We start from the raw sequence: 19,700 nt of genomic DNA, 5'->3' as shown, positions 1-19,700 counted from the left end.
AACACAAAAAAAAATTCACAAACGGATGTTAAAAACGTATAATGATTTTCACCCACAATTAGAACAACAATTAGTAGAAAGAAGGGTTACTGAATTTAAACGTGCTCGTACAAGCCTTGAAGACGATCCACGTAAAGGACGTCCAAAAAGCGCATCAACACCAGAAATCATAGCCAAAATACTGGATATGGTTTTGGAAGATCGTCAATTGACTGATAGAAATATAGTAGAGGCTCTCCACATCTTATTAGGCAGTGTGGGCCATATTATAAGTGAACTATGGAACAAAAACACATGCGAATGCGACTTTCTCAGCAACAGTTGAAGCGTTTTAAAAATGATAAAGTGGATTTTGTGCATGGATTCATCACTAAGACTCATGTCTATTATTACGATCCTGAATCAAAATAAAAGACTAAAGAGAGGTGTGAACTCAGCTGTTCAGCTTCGAAACGAGTTCGTGTTCAGAAATCGACCAAGTAGGTTATGGCATCAGTTTTTTTTTTTTTTTTAATGCAAGAGGAATTTTGTTTGTAGACTACTTGCAAACTGGTAAAAGAAATAATTCTGAATATTATTGGAACCTTTTTGACCAGTTAAAGGAAAAAAATCATGAAAAGACCCGGTTTGCAGAAGAATCAAGAAAAAACGTTAACTTCTGTTGCACCGAAGCTAAATACCCTTCACAGGCGCATTTCTGTTACTAACTATGTGTTCAGTTTGTATGGAAGCTATATGCTTTAGTAATCCGTTCTGAACAATTTTTTTGGAGATTACATTGTTGCCTTAGAAAATAATATATACCAAATTTCCTGAATATATCTTGTCCAATGTGAAAGTTGTCCATACAATAACTTGATTCCGATCGTTCAGTTTGTATGGCAGCTATATGTTATAGTGGTCCGATATCGGACGTTCCGATAAATGAGCAGCTTCTTGAAAAAAAATGACGTCTGCAAAACGATATCTTGTAACTGAGGGACTAGTTCGTATATATACAGACAGACAGACGGACATGGCTAAATCGACTCAGCTCGACATACTGATCATTTATACATATACTTTCTAGGGTCTCCGACGCTTCCTTTTGGGTGTTACAAACTTCGTGACAAACTTAATATACCCTGTTCAGGGTATAAAAATCCTTTTTCATCATTACAATGTACCGCGTCAAAAGAGCATTTTAACAATGACTAAAATCAATGAATTAAAGTTCGAATTATTCGAGGACCCATCGTAATCAGCAGATTTGGCACCCAGAGACTTTCATTTGTTTCCAGAACTCAAAAAATGTATGCGTGGTGAGCGTTTTTCATCAAACGAAAAGATCATAACGGCGGTTGAAGCGTATTTTGCAGACCTTCCACAGGATTTTGGGAGATTAGTGGATCGCTGCAGCAAGTGTATTAATGCTCAGGGGGATTATACTGCATAATAATGTGTATTTTGGATCATAAAATTGTGTTTTTTTTATCAATTCACAAAACTTATTGAACAACCTGTTACCTTGTTTCTCTCATACATACATACATATGTGCGCAAACGTACGGGACTATCATCACTAGTTTGTAAAAATAAAGATATATATATCTATTGCTGTAATTCGTTGGTTTAATCTTTTGTTTGTAATTTAGTTAGAATTTTGTTGCTATTTTCCATTTATTTGCGACCAGTTTGAATGGTTTTCTTTGCATCAAGCTGGTCACTCCTGCTGCCACCTTTGGCCGGCGCTCATACAATACGCCATAGAATGGATGGCAAAAAGCTTGAGTAGCGCACAATAATAATTCACAAATTATAGTACAGCGGCAATACAATGGCTTTCCTATAATTGTGCGCGATTGCAGCGCCAACACACTACGCTAGCGTTGGCGACGCGTTGCAATGTCGGTGCAGTTGGCTTAAACACTCGCCATGCGCATGAATATGCACATGTATGTGTAGGTTTGTATGTGTATGTGAGCTGCCGCGGCTGCGGTGTGTTGGCAGAAGTTGCGCATGCGCACAATCGCGTGCAATTATTTATATCTAATGAGCGTTCAAATAGCAACCGAAACCGATACCGCTGTAGTAACATTACAAATACACTAACATGCATACATACATATGTACATACATATATACTATGAAAGTCTACATGTAACCGAAAATATCTAAATTTATACGTGAATKTAAGGCAGTAGGCACTGTCCAGCACGAAATTGAAATTGTAACTATGTCTAACGGCATTGCCGACACAATGCTAGTCAAAGCGAAGTACTAATGATAAAAGATTGAAGGAAAAAGCTTACAAATGATCGCGGCAATGCGCTTCATTCGCTCAAACGATCGGCTAATCAACCAACCAACCAACCAACTAACCAACTGCCCTACTGAATAACCGATACACTAAACCCAATGTGTGCGAATGTGGCTTTGTGTGTGTGTGTGTGTGTTTGTGCGTGTTTTGTAATACAGCAAATACTACTTGGTCACTTTAATACAACGGACTTCGGCAAACTCTACTATTCTATATTGCAATGCCACATGCAATTAACCAATTATGTGAGCGGCAAAAGCCACTATCGCTATCGTTGCACACTCGCACATACAGCTCCAACTACAACAATCGGCGATTGGCTAGTAAATAGTAACGGCGTCGGCAGCAGAAGCGGTGGCAACAGCAGTGGCGGCTTGCGCTTGTAATTGCAACTCAATCAATTCAAATTGCAACAGTCAGCTCAACAATGTAATGCCATACGAACAATTGCAACAACAACAACTGCATCGACAGCATCGACAACAGCACAGGCGCGCTTCATGCATACAAATGGCTAAAAATATATATGCGAATACCGACATAACGAGAGCAACGCCAAACACGAACATCCGTCGCAAGGCAAAGTTTACAAATCCAACCGACATTATTGGCCACAATTAATGAAGCATTTATTGCCGTTATTAGCATATTAGCGAAATTCTTCGAAAACCATCAATTTTCTATTGGCGGCAATTTATATCGGTGCTATTTTTGTACAAATTGCTTTATTTAGGTTGGGAGGCTAGGCTCCGGCTTACACTGCAGATAATGGATCTCATTTTAATTGTTTAATTAATTTGAAGAAGTTTTTTCATAGTTTACAATTTTGCATTCAATTTAATTTGTTTTGCAGGCAATGTCCAAAGAAATTCTTCTTTTGAATTTGAGAATATATTGGACACGAAAATTCAATTAGCGCTGTTATTAAAGCTTTAAGTGCATCGTTATTAATGTCGACCAGCTTTGCAAACATCTTGCTTTGAAAATAAGTCGCATGCAAATCAAAAAATTAAGCCCTCAACCTTAGTTTTAGGCTCTAGGATCGCTGTTTAGATAAAATAATATGAAGTATGAAGTCATATATAGAAGTTTCAGTTTTAAACCAAACATCCTCTGTGTAGCTGGGTGTTCTTTGGTACCCAAAAAGCGTTGTTATTGTAAACTGGCGTATTCCGATCAACGACACGCCCGCAAAATGTTATTAAACGAAAGGCTATAAAGTCTCATAATAACTTCCAAATTAAGTCATAAAACTGTATTGTTTGGTAAAAACGATTGGAAAAGCAAGGTACACTTTTGAGCTAAACATTTCTWTCAAACCGCTGAAGTTCTTTAAAATTATTATTATTATACTGTGACAACAGATAAAATCAGATAATAACCATGCTCACCCCCATATAATGGTTATGTTGAAAACTACTAAAAGTGCGATAAGTCACTAAATATATGCGCCGCAAGTATAAATTTCACAAGTAAGAAGGGCTTTATAAATTCGGGTATAAAGAAATAGTATCCCTCAGAAACTGCTTAACCCACTTTAATGAAATTTAGAGTTTGAGGTTGGTTATCCAAACTTTTTATTATACACTGTCAAGCCAGGCCTATTCATATTTGAAGTTATCGGAATAAATCTTTGCAATAGTGCCCTCAAGGTATTACATTTAAATTACAACAAGTTCGGTGCTCGATCTCGCAAATAATAAGAAAAAATTGGTTGTTAGCACGTACATGGATTAAAGCCACAAGAGAAGAGGCGTAATGAAATATTACACGGATGTTTCAAAACCATGAATAAAGGTTAGAGTAAGAGTCTCCCGTAAGGAGCTTCCCTCAAGCTTAATTTTAGACTATCAGATCACTGCAGCGTTTTACAAGCAAATGTGACTGCCATTAAAGTAACAGCAGATCTATTTCCGAGAAGTGCAATCTCTTCAAGCAGGTGAGCATTCACTCTGATCAATACCCCCCAGATTAGCTGTTGTACTGTGTTTTCAGACTCGTCTATTTAACTTTAGCAAGGCCAGCCAAGATCCTTCAAAAAAGGCTATTGAATACTATTCTGGAAAAGGAATCGAATTAAAGTAAAAGGTTGCCTGCTTTTGGAACAAATGGGCATATTCACATTTTTTTGCCAGTTGTCTTTCAAGATATTAAGAAAACAAAGCGCCATATTAAATTAAAAAATTATAATTTTCGCATTATTTCTTATCTATTCTTTCTATATACTAGTTTTGCTTTCGAAAACAAAGGATCCTACTTTTTTTGAAGAAAAATCGAAAATAGCTGGATATAATTTATACTCTGCATAAAAGCTGCCATTTTGCTTGGGACGATAGAAAAAATATCTTTATTAAAAATATCAATTTCATACAAATCCAACCAAAGAATTTTATATCAGCATATTTTATAAATAAAGAAAACTTACATAAATTACTTATAGATATTTAAATTTATGCATATTGACTCACCAGTAGTAGGAAGAGTAATTTGACGAACCAACTCAAAGGTGATGCCATAACGTTCTCACGATAAAAATTCACCAGCGCCCTGCTGCTTATGCACTTGACTTAATTTTGTGGGTCTCTCCGATAATATTTTTCGCTAATGACTACGCAAAATTTTGCGCGTCGTTCCGAGGATCACTTCCCTTTCCTTTCTACACTTAGCAGCTGCTTTGGCYGCTGCTGCTTCTGCACTTTAGATCCACCCGAATTTGGTATTCAAATGAGACAACAACGAAAGGGGAATAAAATGCCACCTAAATGCTTTTCGCCCTTTATGATTCACGTGCTCGTCACGCGGTGATTCATAATGGTAATACCGCTGCAACAACGGTACAAAGATTGGTGGAATTACAGTTTCTCTTGGCGAGCCAATGCATTATGCAGCGCGCTGCGGACCTGTGGATAGAATCGTGTGGTTGAACGAGAGTAAAGTTGCGTGTGAAATGTTGCTGGCGGCTGGCAGTGTAACGGCAAAAAACTGTAAATGTTTGCAATTGCGACCGTTGGACTGCTTGCTGTTACTGCTTACTGTTATTTACTGGCTAAAGGAGTGGGAGAAAGGTAAAACAAAAGAAAAATTTATTAAAACAGGTTAGTGATGCGGAATACTTTTCTGACCAAATGCAGTTGGCCGTGTTCTTATTTGCACAACAAATGCATTAATAAATTTAGTTCACATTTTCGTTATGCCCCCATATGTTAATGTATATATATATATGTTTGAGTATGGTAATACATATAAGGAAAATTTGAAGAGTTAGTGGACTTTTTGGGAATAATTTAAATTTTGTCCACGAAAAAATATGTTGGTACATTTTTTATAAATGCAGATTAAGATTGGTTACAGTCTGTCTGTTGTATAGATATCTAATTGTCAAAAAAATTATCTGTTTCACAACATAGCTGCAGAATACCATTCAAGGCGACAGTGACAAAATAGATCAACGCTAGTAACGACCTCAAAAGTTTTTAATGTAGTTATTTATGCCTGAAAACCAAATACTAATCTTTATCTGGCATTTCCGGAAAACTTGACAAGGTTGATACTTATATCCTTAAAGGCTTTCATACCAACCCTCCCAAAACAATATAGGAATAGTGAATCCGGCCACGCGTTGCTGTTGTATAAATTTTATACTATTATTCATATCATAAACTATTCAATACAGTGAAAACTTTATTTACGAATAAATGCGAAAGCGTTTTTGTCGGTATAAGAATTCAAGGAATTGTACTTGAGGTCTGCTTTCTCAATGTCTGGTTATTATTCTGTCCAGTTAATAGAGTTGTACGCTTAATAGATCATCCATTTAATATAGCTTTCATTGTATTTTTTATTTGTGACTTGTTTGTACTATCCTATCTTCTAAGTTTTTTCAAACTGAACACAGTGTGTTAAATTTTGCTAAAATCGGTTCAGTAGTTTACAAGTCCATCGCGGACAAACAACATGACATATAATTTTTATATACAAATATTCATAATTTCTTCTGAATGCCAATAAAATTAGATGAAATTACATTACATTCAGTGTTACTTTCTCTATAACGGCAATTCAAACTTTACTGGTACTTTTATGTTTGTATTGGCTCGACCAAAAATTTCCCCGACAAAACTTTCAAGGTATTGCGCTCTTGTCGTACTCAAATAAGGGATACGAGGAATGCCCTTGGTCAGAAAGTATTAAGCCTTTGTCTTAGCATTTGTATTTCTGATATGAAAAGATTCAGATAGAATCAATTGGCCTGTCTAATGTATAATTTTCAAAAATTTAAATATCCTTCTTGGGATTTTTTTTATAGACAGTCATTTATGCAGTTTCGTAAATAAGTCATAGTCACAAAAAAAACGAATTTATGTCGCAAAGAACTATAGAAAAATTAATTCAGAATCTGTTTACCACATCCCGTGGAGAACAATTAATTTTTTTCTTTTTGAAAAACACAAAAACATATCTTCCATTGTTTTTAAAGTTAAATGTGCTCTTGGTTTTGTTAAACGTTGGTCTAAACAATTTAGAGATCCGCTTACCACAAAAACTCTTTTTACATCTTTGGTGAGGCCTATATTAGAGTATGCTTCCGTGGTATGGATCCCTTATTATCAAGTTCATTCTGAGAAAATAGAGTCCGTTCAAAAACAATTTTTACTTTTTGCCTTAAATCATTTGCATTGGCATTCCAATTTAAATCTTCCCCCTTACACTAACCGTTTAAAGCTTATAAATCTCCCTACACTCGCTAGTCGTAGGGAAATGCTTGGTATAATATTTCTTGTAAAACTCATCAATGGGTCAGTCTGTAGCCCATCTCTCTTGTCTGATAATAATTTTAACATTCCCGGTCGCTCTACCAGGCAGTTTAGATCTTTACTTTTAAAATTTTCTAGAACAAATTTCGAGTTAAACGAACCATTCCGCCGAATATGTCACGATTTCAATTCTCATTCCAGCACAGTTGATCTAACAGATCCACTCTTTACCATTAAAAAAATTATTTTATCTACTCTTAACAAGTAACATTTTAAAATTATAAACTTTAATCTAATTCTTAATTTTGGCTGTTGAAATTTTTGTTTCTGTAGCTGAGCAGCTTAAGATCGCAACGCTTAAAACTCCCTTGCCTTTTATGACTCGGCTAATTCCGCTCGTTCACGGATTGCGCCATTCGCGTCGGTTGGGCGGGAGGAGGGTGATCGTTGGGTATTATTATTATAAAACACATTTTCTTGCAATGTCTACTGATCATATGAAATTTATGTTTTTTTCTCTTTCATGAAAATACACGATTTTCCTCTCTTACCAGGCTACTTCTCTTTCGAAATGGTTCCTAACATCCTATTTTGCGATAAGCTTGCAGTGGGTTCGAGGACATAATGGTATTCCAGATAACATCGAAAGAGTTGAACTAGTCAGATCCCAATATAGTATTGCAATGAGATCCTTATAAAGAGATATGCCTCAAGTTATTTTCAGATAAACTGCAAATATGTTATAGATGTAGCTAATCTCAGACAGACAAAAGTAACATAAATGGAATATGGGCCGCACATGTTCACATTGAAATTCAGAAATAATGAGATTATAACTGTAGCTGGAGAGCTAATGGGTCAATATTTTATTGGAAGATACCCCAGGAGACTTCAGATTTGAACGATTAAATTAGAAGCTACCAAAAGGTAAAAGAGGAAGGCACTGTAAAACATCTTTTATGCGGATGCAAAGCTTTGTATAGACGGAAATTGCATATACGAGTATAAAACTTTTCGAATTGATGAACTTCATGAATAACACAGGGTGACTCAGAGAGGTCATCATAGTGTGAACGATTTTTAGTCCCGTGGCTTTCTAAAAACGTAAGAGCGCCGTCAGAAATCCACGTTACCTGCCTCTTCTTCAAAAAGCCCTTAGATGATTTTTATACCCCAAACAGTTTCTCATACCCAGAAATAAACGTCGGAGATCCTATAAATGAAAAAAAAATAGCATGACAAACGGAGTTAATTATATCATTCCCATCTATACGCTAACTAGTCCCTTAGTCCTTGAGATATTCGTCTAAAATTTCCTACCCGTCTTTTTTTCTCCCAGAAGCAGCTTATTTATCAGAACCGCCAATAGTGGACCACTATATCATATAGCTGCCAAACAAACGGAACGTTCGGAAAATGTTTGTATGGAAAACTTTTTCATTTGAGGTGCAATCTTCGCGAAATTAAGTTTGGGTTATTTTTAAATGCAATGGTGGAATCACCGAAGTAATTATTCAAATAGAGTTACTATGGCTTACAGCTGCTATACAAACTGACCGATCTTGCCTTGTAAGGTATTTTGGTATTTATGAAGGGTTTTATAAATACCGGTGGAATCGAAGTAAACGTGTTGGTTTGTTTCAAAATATGCCTGTCAATATGCCTGTCAATAGGCCTGTCAATAGGCTATACAAACAAATGTATTTTTAAATAATTATAGTGAAGCCACCATATAACCTAAGTTAACTACACATGAAAATTATAGAAGCCTTTCAAACTGTATAACCAGAAGTTAACAGACTTATTCAACAACTCTCGTTTATATAATTTATAAACCTGGTATGAAGCATGCATTAATAATTACTTATTTGAAATATTTCATGCATCCATTACATGTGGGTTATTTCCAATTCGTTGTGATCACTATTAAATAGCATCGTTAAATCGAAGCGGGGGGTCAAGCAATTAGCAAACACTTCGTTGGGCATGCATACACTAATATTGATAAATATTTCTATAACAAAACAAAAACAACAACAGTAGAAGTTTATATCTATTACAGACTTAACAAACGCCCTACAATCGCTTAGCGATCAGATTACACGCCTATTATATCAATTTGATACAAGCTTATACCTTCTTACAAACATCTAATAATAACACAATAAATACCGCGCTAAATATACATAAGCGATACAGGTGCGCATGCGCAGACATGCGCGTACACCGCTCATCCGTAGCAAAATCAAACAAAAGCTCTGAAATTACGGCATCTCACTTCAGACAACACCCACAAAACTCATTAATTTTCAATAATAATAACAGACGAACAGTACATGAATAAATTATAACCGCACACACACACACATACACGTACATATATTCAAGCATACATATCGGCGCGTCAATCAGCGATGATTGTAAACTTTTACTTTTCTTAATAATTCATCGCAATGAAATCTTGTTACTGCTACAATATAAAGTACATTATTCAAAAATATTTTTTATTTGAAGGAAAAGATACTTGCATAACACCCTTTTCTATCGTTATAATGAGTGTAACAAAAGCTATTCATGTCTTATAAAGCAATCCAAACAATTACTACTGTTACAACACACACACCCACACACACACACAAATTCAACTACAGGTAACTTCGTACGTAATATAACGTTACTTACATGAGTATGTACGTGGATGCCAAAGAAATACCAATAATAGTCTTAAGCTGTCATGTTAACAGCTGAGAAGTCAAACCCATTTATCGGCATTCCTCCACAAGCACAATACGTATGTAAATAGTGTGTATGCACGATTGTGTCTAGTGAGTATGTAGAATAGGATTATCTCTAAATTCACATGTTTAATATTTATACTTGCAGTATTTCATATTCTTTACATATTAACTCGTATGTTTGATATGAAAACATATATCTAATTACCGGGTAGCCTCSATTCGAATTTAAGAAAACCAAAGCGACGAAGAATTTGGTTCAAACGCAACTGAAGATAACTTTATTATTCTCATCACAGTCGAGTCTACAAAAACGGAGCTTTACTCAGATTTATATCCGACTAAATACTGCCAACTGGACAGTATTTTGAAAAGTATTTGGTGAAAGACTTCAGRCGCCACAAAGACAACTTTTCAAATCATAATCATAAATATATAGAGTTGTTTACAAAAATGTGTCATTTGAAAATATATATATAAATATTTTTTTGGCAAATAATGTTTTAAGCCGATTGCGTCCAGTGTGCTATAAGTCGCTCAAATGTATACCAACACTAAAGTATAATTCTTATGATCTGAAGTAGCGCCTGCTTACGGTACTTTTTTTTTACTCAGTTTTATCGAGATGAGTCGAATAAGATCGCCACTTCTCTAACACTTGCCTGACCATTTTCAAGGACTATATACGTCTTTGAAGGCTTTGTACCACTCATATACTTGGGTTTTTCATAAAACTGTATCGCGGTAAGCCTTTTCCAACATTCGCAGTAATTCCGCAAACGAATTTTGGTTACAAATACAAATTTGACACAAACTCTTTGTTTGACATTTTGTTCCTTTGTAAAAATCGCATCGCCCTACTAAGGTGTAGCGACTTATGCATCTGCTGTAAACATACTGGTTGACAGATCCCGCTCATATTTGGAATAAATTATGGATAGTCCTACCAACTTAACAAAGCACATTTTTTTTTTTTTTGGTTTGAAATATCATTTACCCGGGAAATTTAATTACAATTTCCGGGTGCTTTTTTGTCAAAATGTGTGTTAGACTGAGCGAAACTTTTACACTATCGCAACGTTTTGTATTTCTTAAGAATGTGTTCGTTTATTCATTAATAAATGTTCCCAAATACATATATTGTACTTCATCCCCCAATACTCAAAGTAATTAAAAAAGTATTTTTTTGTGATCTTATTTAGCCCTCCTTCGATGCAGTTTTTATCTCTTCAATAGCAGCGCAGCGTCGTTCTTTCATGGTCTTTTCAGTTTTGGAACAGGTAAAGTCACAGAGAGGGAGGGCTGGAGAATACGGTGGCTGTGGCACCATTAATGTGTTGTTTTTGGCCAAATATTCGTGCAATAGCAACGATGAGTAAGCAGTGGCGTTATCAGGGTCAAAAACCAATTTTTGGTTTTCCACAAATCCGAACGTTTCTGGAGCATAACTTACATAACTTTTGTCGGAGATAATTGTTAGTAATATTTTCAAATTAGACTTAGCTTGACGCGCTTTTTTCGGTCATCGCGCTAGCGGCAACTTTCATTGGAATGTTTGAGCYTTGTTTTCAACGTCATAATCATAAATCTATGATTCGTCAACAGTTATGATCCTCTGGAGCAGATCTATGTCGTCGCAGAATGAGTACAACTTTTCCTAAACAAAGTCAGCGCTACGCTGTTTTTGGACGAAAGTAAGCAATTTTGGCACACAAATTGGRGACGTACCAAAACGCGTTCAAGGAGTTATATCCACTTGTAATTTTGAAAAAACCGAAATTTTTTTTAGCACATATTGAATGAATATTGAATATTGTCTGTAAATTTCAAAGTATTGCGGTAAATAGTTTCGGAGTAGTGAACGTTTTTGTAAAAATGGCTCCGAGCGATTTAAAGTAGACGCAACCGTAACCCGGAGTACCAGCAAAACTTTCAATGCGTTTTTGTCRAAACGATGTTATCAAAGTCGGTGAGAAATATTTCTCCAAAACGGMTTGACCAATTGTCTTGAAATTTTCGGTGTTGGTTTTTTATTTCAAATAATTTGGATYAGAGATATCTTCCTCACCGCCAAACACCTTTTTGTGGAGGACTTTCGAGAGATGTTCTACAGGAACGACGGAACGCAATAGTTTTCTTAATAAAATATGAATTTTTAGAGTACGTTAAATTCGCTTAATGTTCATATATTTTACGTATTACTCAATAAAAAGCTCCTCCTAAAAAAATTTACAAAAAACACATTTTCACAACCTACTATTCAATATGGCCGATGTTTTCAGCATAAGAAAGTGTGCTAAAATAATGCAATAAAACAAACGGAAATCGATTTTTTGTGGTCATGGTCTTGCTCTCTATTTAGTTTAAAATGGAAATTTCACAAACTACTAAACCTACAGCAACAAAACTCGTCCCTCTATCACCCGCTTATTATCTCCGAAAATATTAATGAAATTGTATGATAAGCGTGCGTCTCGGTTTAAAGAAATACGTTGAAACCACAAAATATTGCAGTAACGATGATATGAGAGGGCTTTTATAGGCATATGTATTCATATTAGAAGAAGGTCGTGTTACCTTTCTTGCCAGAAATTCTATATCTCATCAAATATCCGACCAATTCCACCAAACAAATTTTTTTTTTTTTTTTTGGATGTTGATATTTGAAAAATCCAACTTTCAGTTTTTTTCCTTCGACCGTTCTGAGTTAAGTTTTTAATCAAAACACGTATTTTTYATTTTAAATGGTCCTGTAAGAAGTTATACTGCCAATGTGGGCGCATCTTTTTTCTGAGGATTCACCGGAAATGACGTCGCAATGGCCGAGTTTAAAATATTTTTTTCAAAAAATTTCAGGATTTCTTTTTTATTAGTGTATGTTTGTAACAATAAAAAATTGTAATAAAATACTTCATTTTCTATGTGAAAAAAAAAAAATGGTTGAAATAGACCAAGGAAACCATGTAATCCTTTAAGATTGCATGTATTATATTGCTGGTATATGGCAAAAATTATACGAAAGAAATGTATGTGCTCATGTTTGGTTTAAAAAGCCTACGGAAATATGCGCCTATTCAATTTTGTTATTTAATGGCAGAAACTCCCGTTTGCTTATCGCCTCAAGTTAAAGACGCTCGAAATAGTTTTGTATTGCAAGTTATGACCCAATTTTACGTCAAAATGCTTTAAAGCGTATAACCTTCCATTCCGATGGAAAGTGCTAAGCATTTTTGATCTTGCCGAAAATAACCTGAAGCCAATAATTTTCAATATATATTTATATACATACATATATATAATATATATCTGTATTTAAGGGCATACATTATTCAAACATATGTTCAACTATCATAATAAGATGTCCCAGACCAACCACAATATTTTTACGGTATTTTTTAAATATCTCATGAATCAATAAATTAATGGGATGGTAGGAGGCGGGCTCATTTTAAGATCTATTTATTATCATGCACATCTGCATATTTATTTTATGCACTATATGGCTGTATATATTATTATTGTTGTATTGAATTCGGTTTTTTTAGGTTAAGTCATTGATTTCGTATAAATCTGACTTTTTTTATTTAATCATCAAAGTTAATGTGATGAGTCGCTAACACTACTACTTGTGATAATGAAACTACAAATGTAATATTTTCAAAAATTRTTATTAATATAGCACCTCTCACCGGTTTACACTTTAGAACCGACCTTCAACTGGATTGTCGTTCAGAAAAACATCAAATGCAGAGCATTCCCCACAGTGCAAACAATTATGAGTAGTTTCATAAAGGACTCCCGAAGAGACATATGGTACATAAACACCGCCATACATTCCATGCCTTCCATTATTCAAGGTAAAAAGAAWCACACATACTTATTACATCATAAATATGATACATGGGCACCCCACCAAGAGCAAGATAGATCCAACTACTTCCGAGCAAATCCAGTTTTCGTAGCATTCTACTGTGTGGGTGTGTTTTGAATGATCGCAAAATTATGTCCATAAGCTTTCGCTTTTATTAATCGTTATAATTGTTTTGTTAACACCAGCGTCAGCATTTAGCAGTCGATCATGAGTTTTTGTAATTCTTTTGCCACTGCCGTCCTTCTTTTTTCTAGCCGCTGATTGCCTTCGATGAGAACAATTAATTTGATTAAATGTTCACTTCCAAGATAGTTGCCTGCGGGCACAAAGACAACAACATCATACCAAAAACTGAAAAATAATCACCTTCACTTTTCATTTCGGTTTWTCACAGCCGACGGCCGGCGGTCAGCTGCTGAGTTAGACATTTTTAGTATGCACATGAATGTTGGCTAATTGCCAGCTTATGACTCTTCCAGCCTTAATTAATTTATTTACAGATTTATGCGGCGATATACTAGTAATTCAATCATGATGCACAAGAAATGATAACTTTTCTAAAAAATATATGTATATATTTAAACTTGAAGTTAATTTGCCGCAGAGTAACCAAGTAAAGCCTACAAGACTAACCCGCATTTTACAGCGTGGCTGCCATTAATTTGAAGACCACCTCTAGATTAAGTATGACTGAAGAAAAAACAGGTTGTGTTAATTTGTGTACGTCGTATGTTCAGTATACGCGTGCATGTCGGTACACTAGGGGTCCAAAAAAGGTTTACAATATATTTTGTTTTAAATTTCATGGTTATTTTTTTTTTAAATGATTATCCATTAAAAAATTTTTATTTTAGAAAAATGCATCCAAAATAAAATTTTTTTTTATTAAGATTCATTATTAAAAATTTGTGCTCAAGCAAGCATTATAAAGGAAATCTTGGCAAAATCGCTATAGGAAAGAGAAGCAAGAAAATTAAAGTTATGGTATATRGAATTTTCATTATATTTTATAACGAGTACCAGAAAACGACCAGCGTGACAAGCTGAGTCGATCTAGTTGTGTCCATGAACAAGTCAATCAGTTTCAATCGGTTTTCGAAATATCGASTTRAAACTTTGCGCAGGYCCATTTCTTACCAAGACRCTGCTCATTTGYCGAAACCGCCCTTAYAAATTGGAAAAATAGCTGCTATAACAACTCATCGAACAAACTCAGGTCCATGTATGAAAAACTTGTTTAATTGGCAATTTTTCTTTGCGAAAATAGGTATAAATTATTGTCTCAAGTATCGTACTATATCMGAAAATATTGTTCAGATCTATAGCACTAACTGCCAAACAAACTGAAAGCTTAAAATCCAGATAAWTATCATTTTATAACTTTTACGCTATAAAAAGTGCACCTTTAAAGGAAATATTATCTTTAGTACAGCAACTGTAAAGTATATATGTAATAGCTTCGCTACAGCCAACGTTAATGTTTTTTCTTATTTTATTTTATTTTATTTTTTCTAATTTTCTTATATGCATACTATTTTTTGACAGTAAGTGTATAGGTAACATAAGTTCTTCTATTCATTATAATACACGCCAAATGTGTTCAACTACAAGAAGGCGTACGAGTCTTTTCAAAATACCCATTAGGAAATACAATACTATTTAATACCAATGACTACCAATTTCAATATTGAATCGATTTATGTCGATTAAGAAGTTAGGTCAGTGTAGAATTTTTATTAAATGGAAAAAATTATAGTTTTGGTGATTYTTTTCTCAGACAAAAATTCAAAATTTTGTTACAAGTCAGCAAGTTTGCATAAATTGGTTGGCTTGGGGACCCATAGTCCCTTAAGCAAAGTTCTTCAGAATGGTCCATGAAATTTTTTTTGCATATGGGATTTTTCATTTTTATGGCTCCAGTTGGATTTGAAAGCGGGTAAATTAACCTTCTACTATATATTTGGATCAAAAATAGATATAGTTCTTGACTCAAGATAAGAAACTTCAATAATTTGTTTAATTACTTTAAATATTCTCGTACTAAATAACAAATCATGTCCATCATCTACCCACCTTACATAAACTCCAAAATGAAAACCTGCCATAATCTCTACAGAGCGTCCATATAATTCACATTTTTTGKATATACACGTCAAAGTTCTTCGTATTGTTACTTTTTCGAAATTTTTTTGCTTATTCATAATACCACCGCTGTCATAGCCTTTGACTTGTTTGATAAACAGGAAATACTAAGTCACAAAAAGCAAAACGAAGCTAATAGCCAAATGACGCTAATCAATACAACGAACTCTCAAATGAAATTGAGAGTTTAAATCAACAAACAAAACAAAAAAAAAAAGTTGAGGTAAGTGAAGTTAATTCGGACACTCGCTGTGTGACTTGAATATTTTTTATTATTTGAGGTGTTATTTTTAAGCGGCATTTTTCATTTACTATATCAATATGTGCACCTAATTACAGTGAATTGATTTCAATTTTGTTATTTTAGCAATGTGACCAACTGTGAACCATTCTAATTACAATGTGATATTCTATAATTTGTTTAGAGCCCAGTGAAAAATTATAATTTTGTATTTAAATAAAAAATTTCTGAATATGTTCATATTTTTTATCTGTTATGTTGTTTTCCCAAAACTGCTTTATTAGTAAGGGACAAAAGCGAAATAAATAGGTGSAAAGGCAAAGGATTATGCAGCCGACTGCATCGAGACAGACTGTTAGAAAAGCATAAATGACGGTCATGGGAAAATGCGGCGGAAGCCTTCACTAATAAATAGAAATTGACATTTTCAAAAGCTCTTAAGTCGTTGGTAAACACCCACTAATTTCTTGTAGCCATTAATATTTCAAAACTTGAATTTAAAAAAAMTTATATTTTAAACCTTTAGCTCAGAATATATGAAAAGTTCTTGATATCTATAATACAACCAAGTCGTCGAAATTGGACAAGTACAATTATATTAAGTATATAAAAGACTACACATATCTGAAAGCTCGTATATCCTCATACACTTTGACTTTATATAGGATCGCGTGGATCATGGAGACGCTAAACCAGAACTCTGACGACTTCTTAAAGGGGAGGGGAAGTTAGCTACTTTACGGATGGGTCAAAGCTTGGAAGCAGATTGGTGGAGGGATTTACTCTCAGGAGCTCTCTATCAACTCCAGCTTCAGATTTCCTAACTATTGAAGAGTTTTCCAGGCTGAGGTTGCAGCCATCTTCCTTCAGAGAAGTGACCATTCACTCAGAAAGCAGAGCGACAATACTAGCCTTGAACTCGTGGACAGTGTGTTCAGTGTTGGTCGAGGAGTGCCTAATCTCGCTATCAATACCATCGAGTTTGTTTTTTTGATAAGACTGGTATGGGTGAGGGCCATAGCGGAATSGCAGGAAATTGCACAGCTAATGAGCTAGCGAGGAAATGTGCCCTAGAACCGCTATCGGTAGAATGAGAGCGGGTCAGTGCTCCCGTATCCTCTTGTATTCTATTACTAAACAAGTGGATTTCTTGGAAGCTTGGCCAGCGCTGAGTCAACATCAGTACATGCGATGCAGGAGACATAGTAATATCTTTGTCCTCAGAAAGGCTAGCTATATTGGCGTCCATACTGAAATATTGGGACTCTTACTGYCTTGACTGTCCCACGTTTGGGAGATCAAGATACTTGGGAGYGTCTCCTTCAGACAGCTAACCGAGCTGCAGGGAATGAAAATTAAATGCCTGTGCTAATTTGTATTGGCTACTAAGCGTTTTACTAATTTATTAAGAAYTCTGCCGATAAAAAAACTCGTGTAAGTTCACATTACCTAGACCACCAAACAAGAAATTTCCCAACATTGGAAATGTGTTGTAAAACAGAATATAATTATTAGTTATTCATGACTTATTTTATATATATGTTATATGTATTTTAACGACACTATAACTATAGTTTGTCACAAATTTTGCTTAAAATCATTTGTATTTTATAACTGCTATATTTCCATACATACAGAAGTTTGGTTGCGTTCTTTTAGGCTTCGCGATATTTCTCGTTATTTCGGGCTTACACCTGCTGCGCAGCCAATTAACACTTCTTCTCCATTTGCTTCGTGTCATTAAAACCTTCAACGGTAATTGGATATTAACTCCTTCAAAAGCGTACATATATTTATGAGGCAGACAAGTTTAAGCGTTTCCATCAAAGTGCGGATGTGTGGAAGCTATCAAATCTTCAAATTGCAAAATGCATGTTTAATCATTAAATAAATTAATTTCTACMACAAAATCATGAGTGCCATCAAATGCAAACGGACGCAAGGGTGAAACATCGTCAGCTAACTACGTAAAGATGATTAAAATCATTTAAATTTTATTCATAAATACTTTTGCGGCACATGAGTTATGTTTTAATTATGCAAAATCAAATTTTTGACACTCGAACTATTCCAATACTGTAAGAAATAAAAAATTATACACGTGGTTATAATTTTAGATATTCAAAGATTATTTGACCTTCTAACACAGTGCGACGCGTCATAAACGATTTTTTTTTGTTTTTTTTGTTTTTGTTTTGTTGTTGGTAATAATATTTTAGAACATCATCTATATGAAGAGTTGATAATGATTATAAGAGGATTAAATCACTGATTAGTACGCTAGTGATCTCTCGATGAGTAGATAATAGTCTAATTTTTCAATTTAAATAAAAAATGGTGTTCTTTACATGCTTCGTTTCACAGAAGATTTTATAAAAGTGAACTTTACAAAGCAAATGAACAGAATAGCGAAACAACGTAGAAAATGTGTATTTCTCATTGTTCACCTAACCATTTTAACGGTGATAACATCGAAAGTAGTTATGTTCACATGGGTGATATTTTTCGTATTTAACTCATCAGCGATAAATAATCTAAAATTATAAATTAATAAAATTTAAATTAAACTTTTCTCCGAACACAGAGTTTTCAAAGGGAATGGATGAGTCGCTATGATAATGAGCCTTGGTCAACATTTAGAAAAAGTTATGGCTTTTCAAGAATCACATCAGCGTGCACAATGGTGAACATTCCGCCACTAATGATACAGAGACAGAGATGTCTCCCATTTCCCTCCAAGGGTTAAATGGCTTATTAATAGTTTTACTATTCTGAAATAATATTAAGTAACAGAAATATGCTCCAGAAATTTTGCCATTTTATTTCAGGAACAAAATAAAAGACTGTCTCCATGTTTGAATATAGAAAATTTCTGCGTGAGAACTTGCGAAAAATACAGTGTCTCAGAGWACATTCCTCTATTCAATACAATCGGTAAAGATTTGAAGACACGCTTTTCTATAGAAGCATTGGAAGGATTTCAACTGAGTTTGCTGGTCTCAGAAAACGTCCAAATGATTGTACTTGAGGTTTAATTTTTAACTTCATTCAAATAAATTTCATTGGAAAAAATAACGAATTTAAGGCTTATTCCTCAATGTCCAGTTACCAGCAGTTCTATCTAATAGAGTGTCCCGCTTAATAAACATCAACATATTGTGGGACCAGCAAATGTGCATGGTTAATGGAGATGTCCGCTTAATAGAGCATACAGTTAATAGAGCTTTCACTGTATTTTTTATATATGAATTGTTTTTACTGTCCTATTTTCTAAGTGTGTTTGAACTGGATACAGTGTGCTAATTTGCTAAAATCTGCTCAGTAGTTTAGGAGTCTATTGCGGACAAACAACGTGACACGTAATTTTTATATCCTGAACAGGGTATATTAAGTTTGCCAGGAAATTTGTAGAAGGAAGCGTTGGAGACGCTGTAAAGTGTAATATATATAGGTAAATGATCAGTATGTTGAGCTGAGTCGACTTAGCCATGTCCGTCCGTCTGTTTGTTTGTCCATCTGTCTGTCTTTATATATACGAACTAGTCCCTCAGTTTTTAAGATATCGTTTTGAAATTTTTCAAATGTTATTTTCTCCTATAGAAGCTGCTCATTTGTCGGTACTGCCGATATCGGACCTCTATAACATATAGCTGCCATA

The 19,700-nt window shown here is 34.6% G+C and overlaps 1 protein-coding gene across 1 annotated transcript in view; it reads right to left on the bottom strand.

The window, feature by feature from the left end:
* The window catches only part of LOC108975566, a 64,515-nt gene that overhangs the window by 30,064 nt on the left and 14,751 nt on the right, over positions 1-19,700 (bottom strand). Inside the window, exon 2 of the mRNA XM_018944127.1 lies at positions 4,768-5,345. Within this exon, the coding sequence (XP_018799672.1) occupies positions 4,768-4,815 (48 nt within the window). The 5' untranslated portion in view covers positions 4,816-5,345. The remainder of the gene's footprint in view (positions 1-4,767; positions 5,346-19,700) is intronic.

This window comes from Bactrocera latifrons, unplaced genomic scaffold, assembly GCF_001853355.1.
Source record: "Bactrocera latifrons isolate USDA-ARS-PBARC rearing strain unplaced genomic scaffold, ASM185335v1 scaffold_67, whole genome shotgun sequence".
NCBI classification, from domain to species: domain Eukaryota; kingdom Metazoa; phylum Arthropoda; class Insecta; order Diptera; family Tephritidae; genus Bactrocera; species Bactrocera latifrons.
This window is presented reverse-complemented; position numbering and strand designations above follow the sequence as displayed.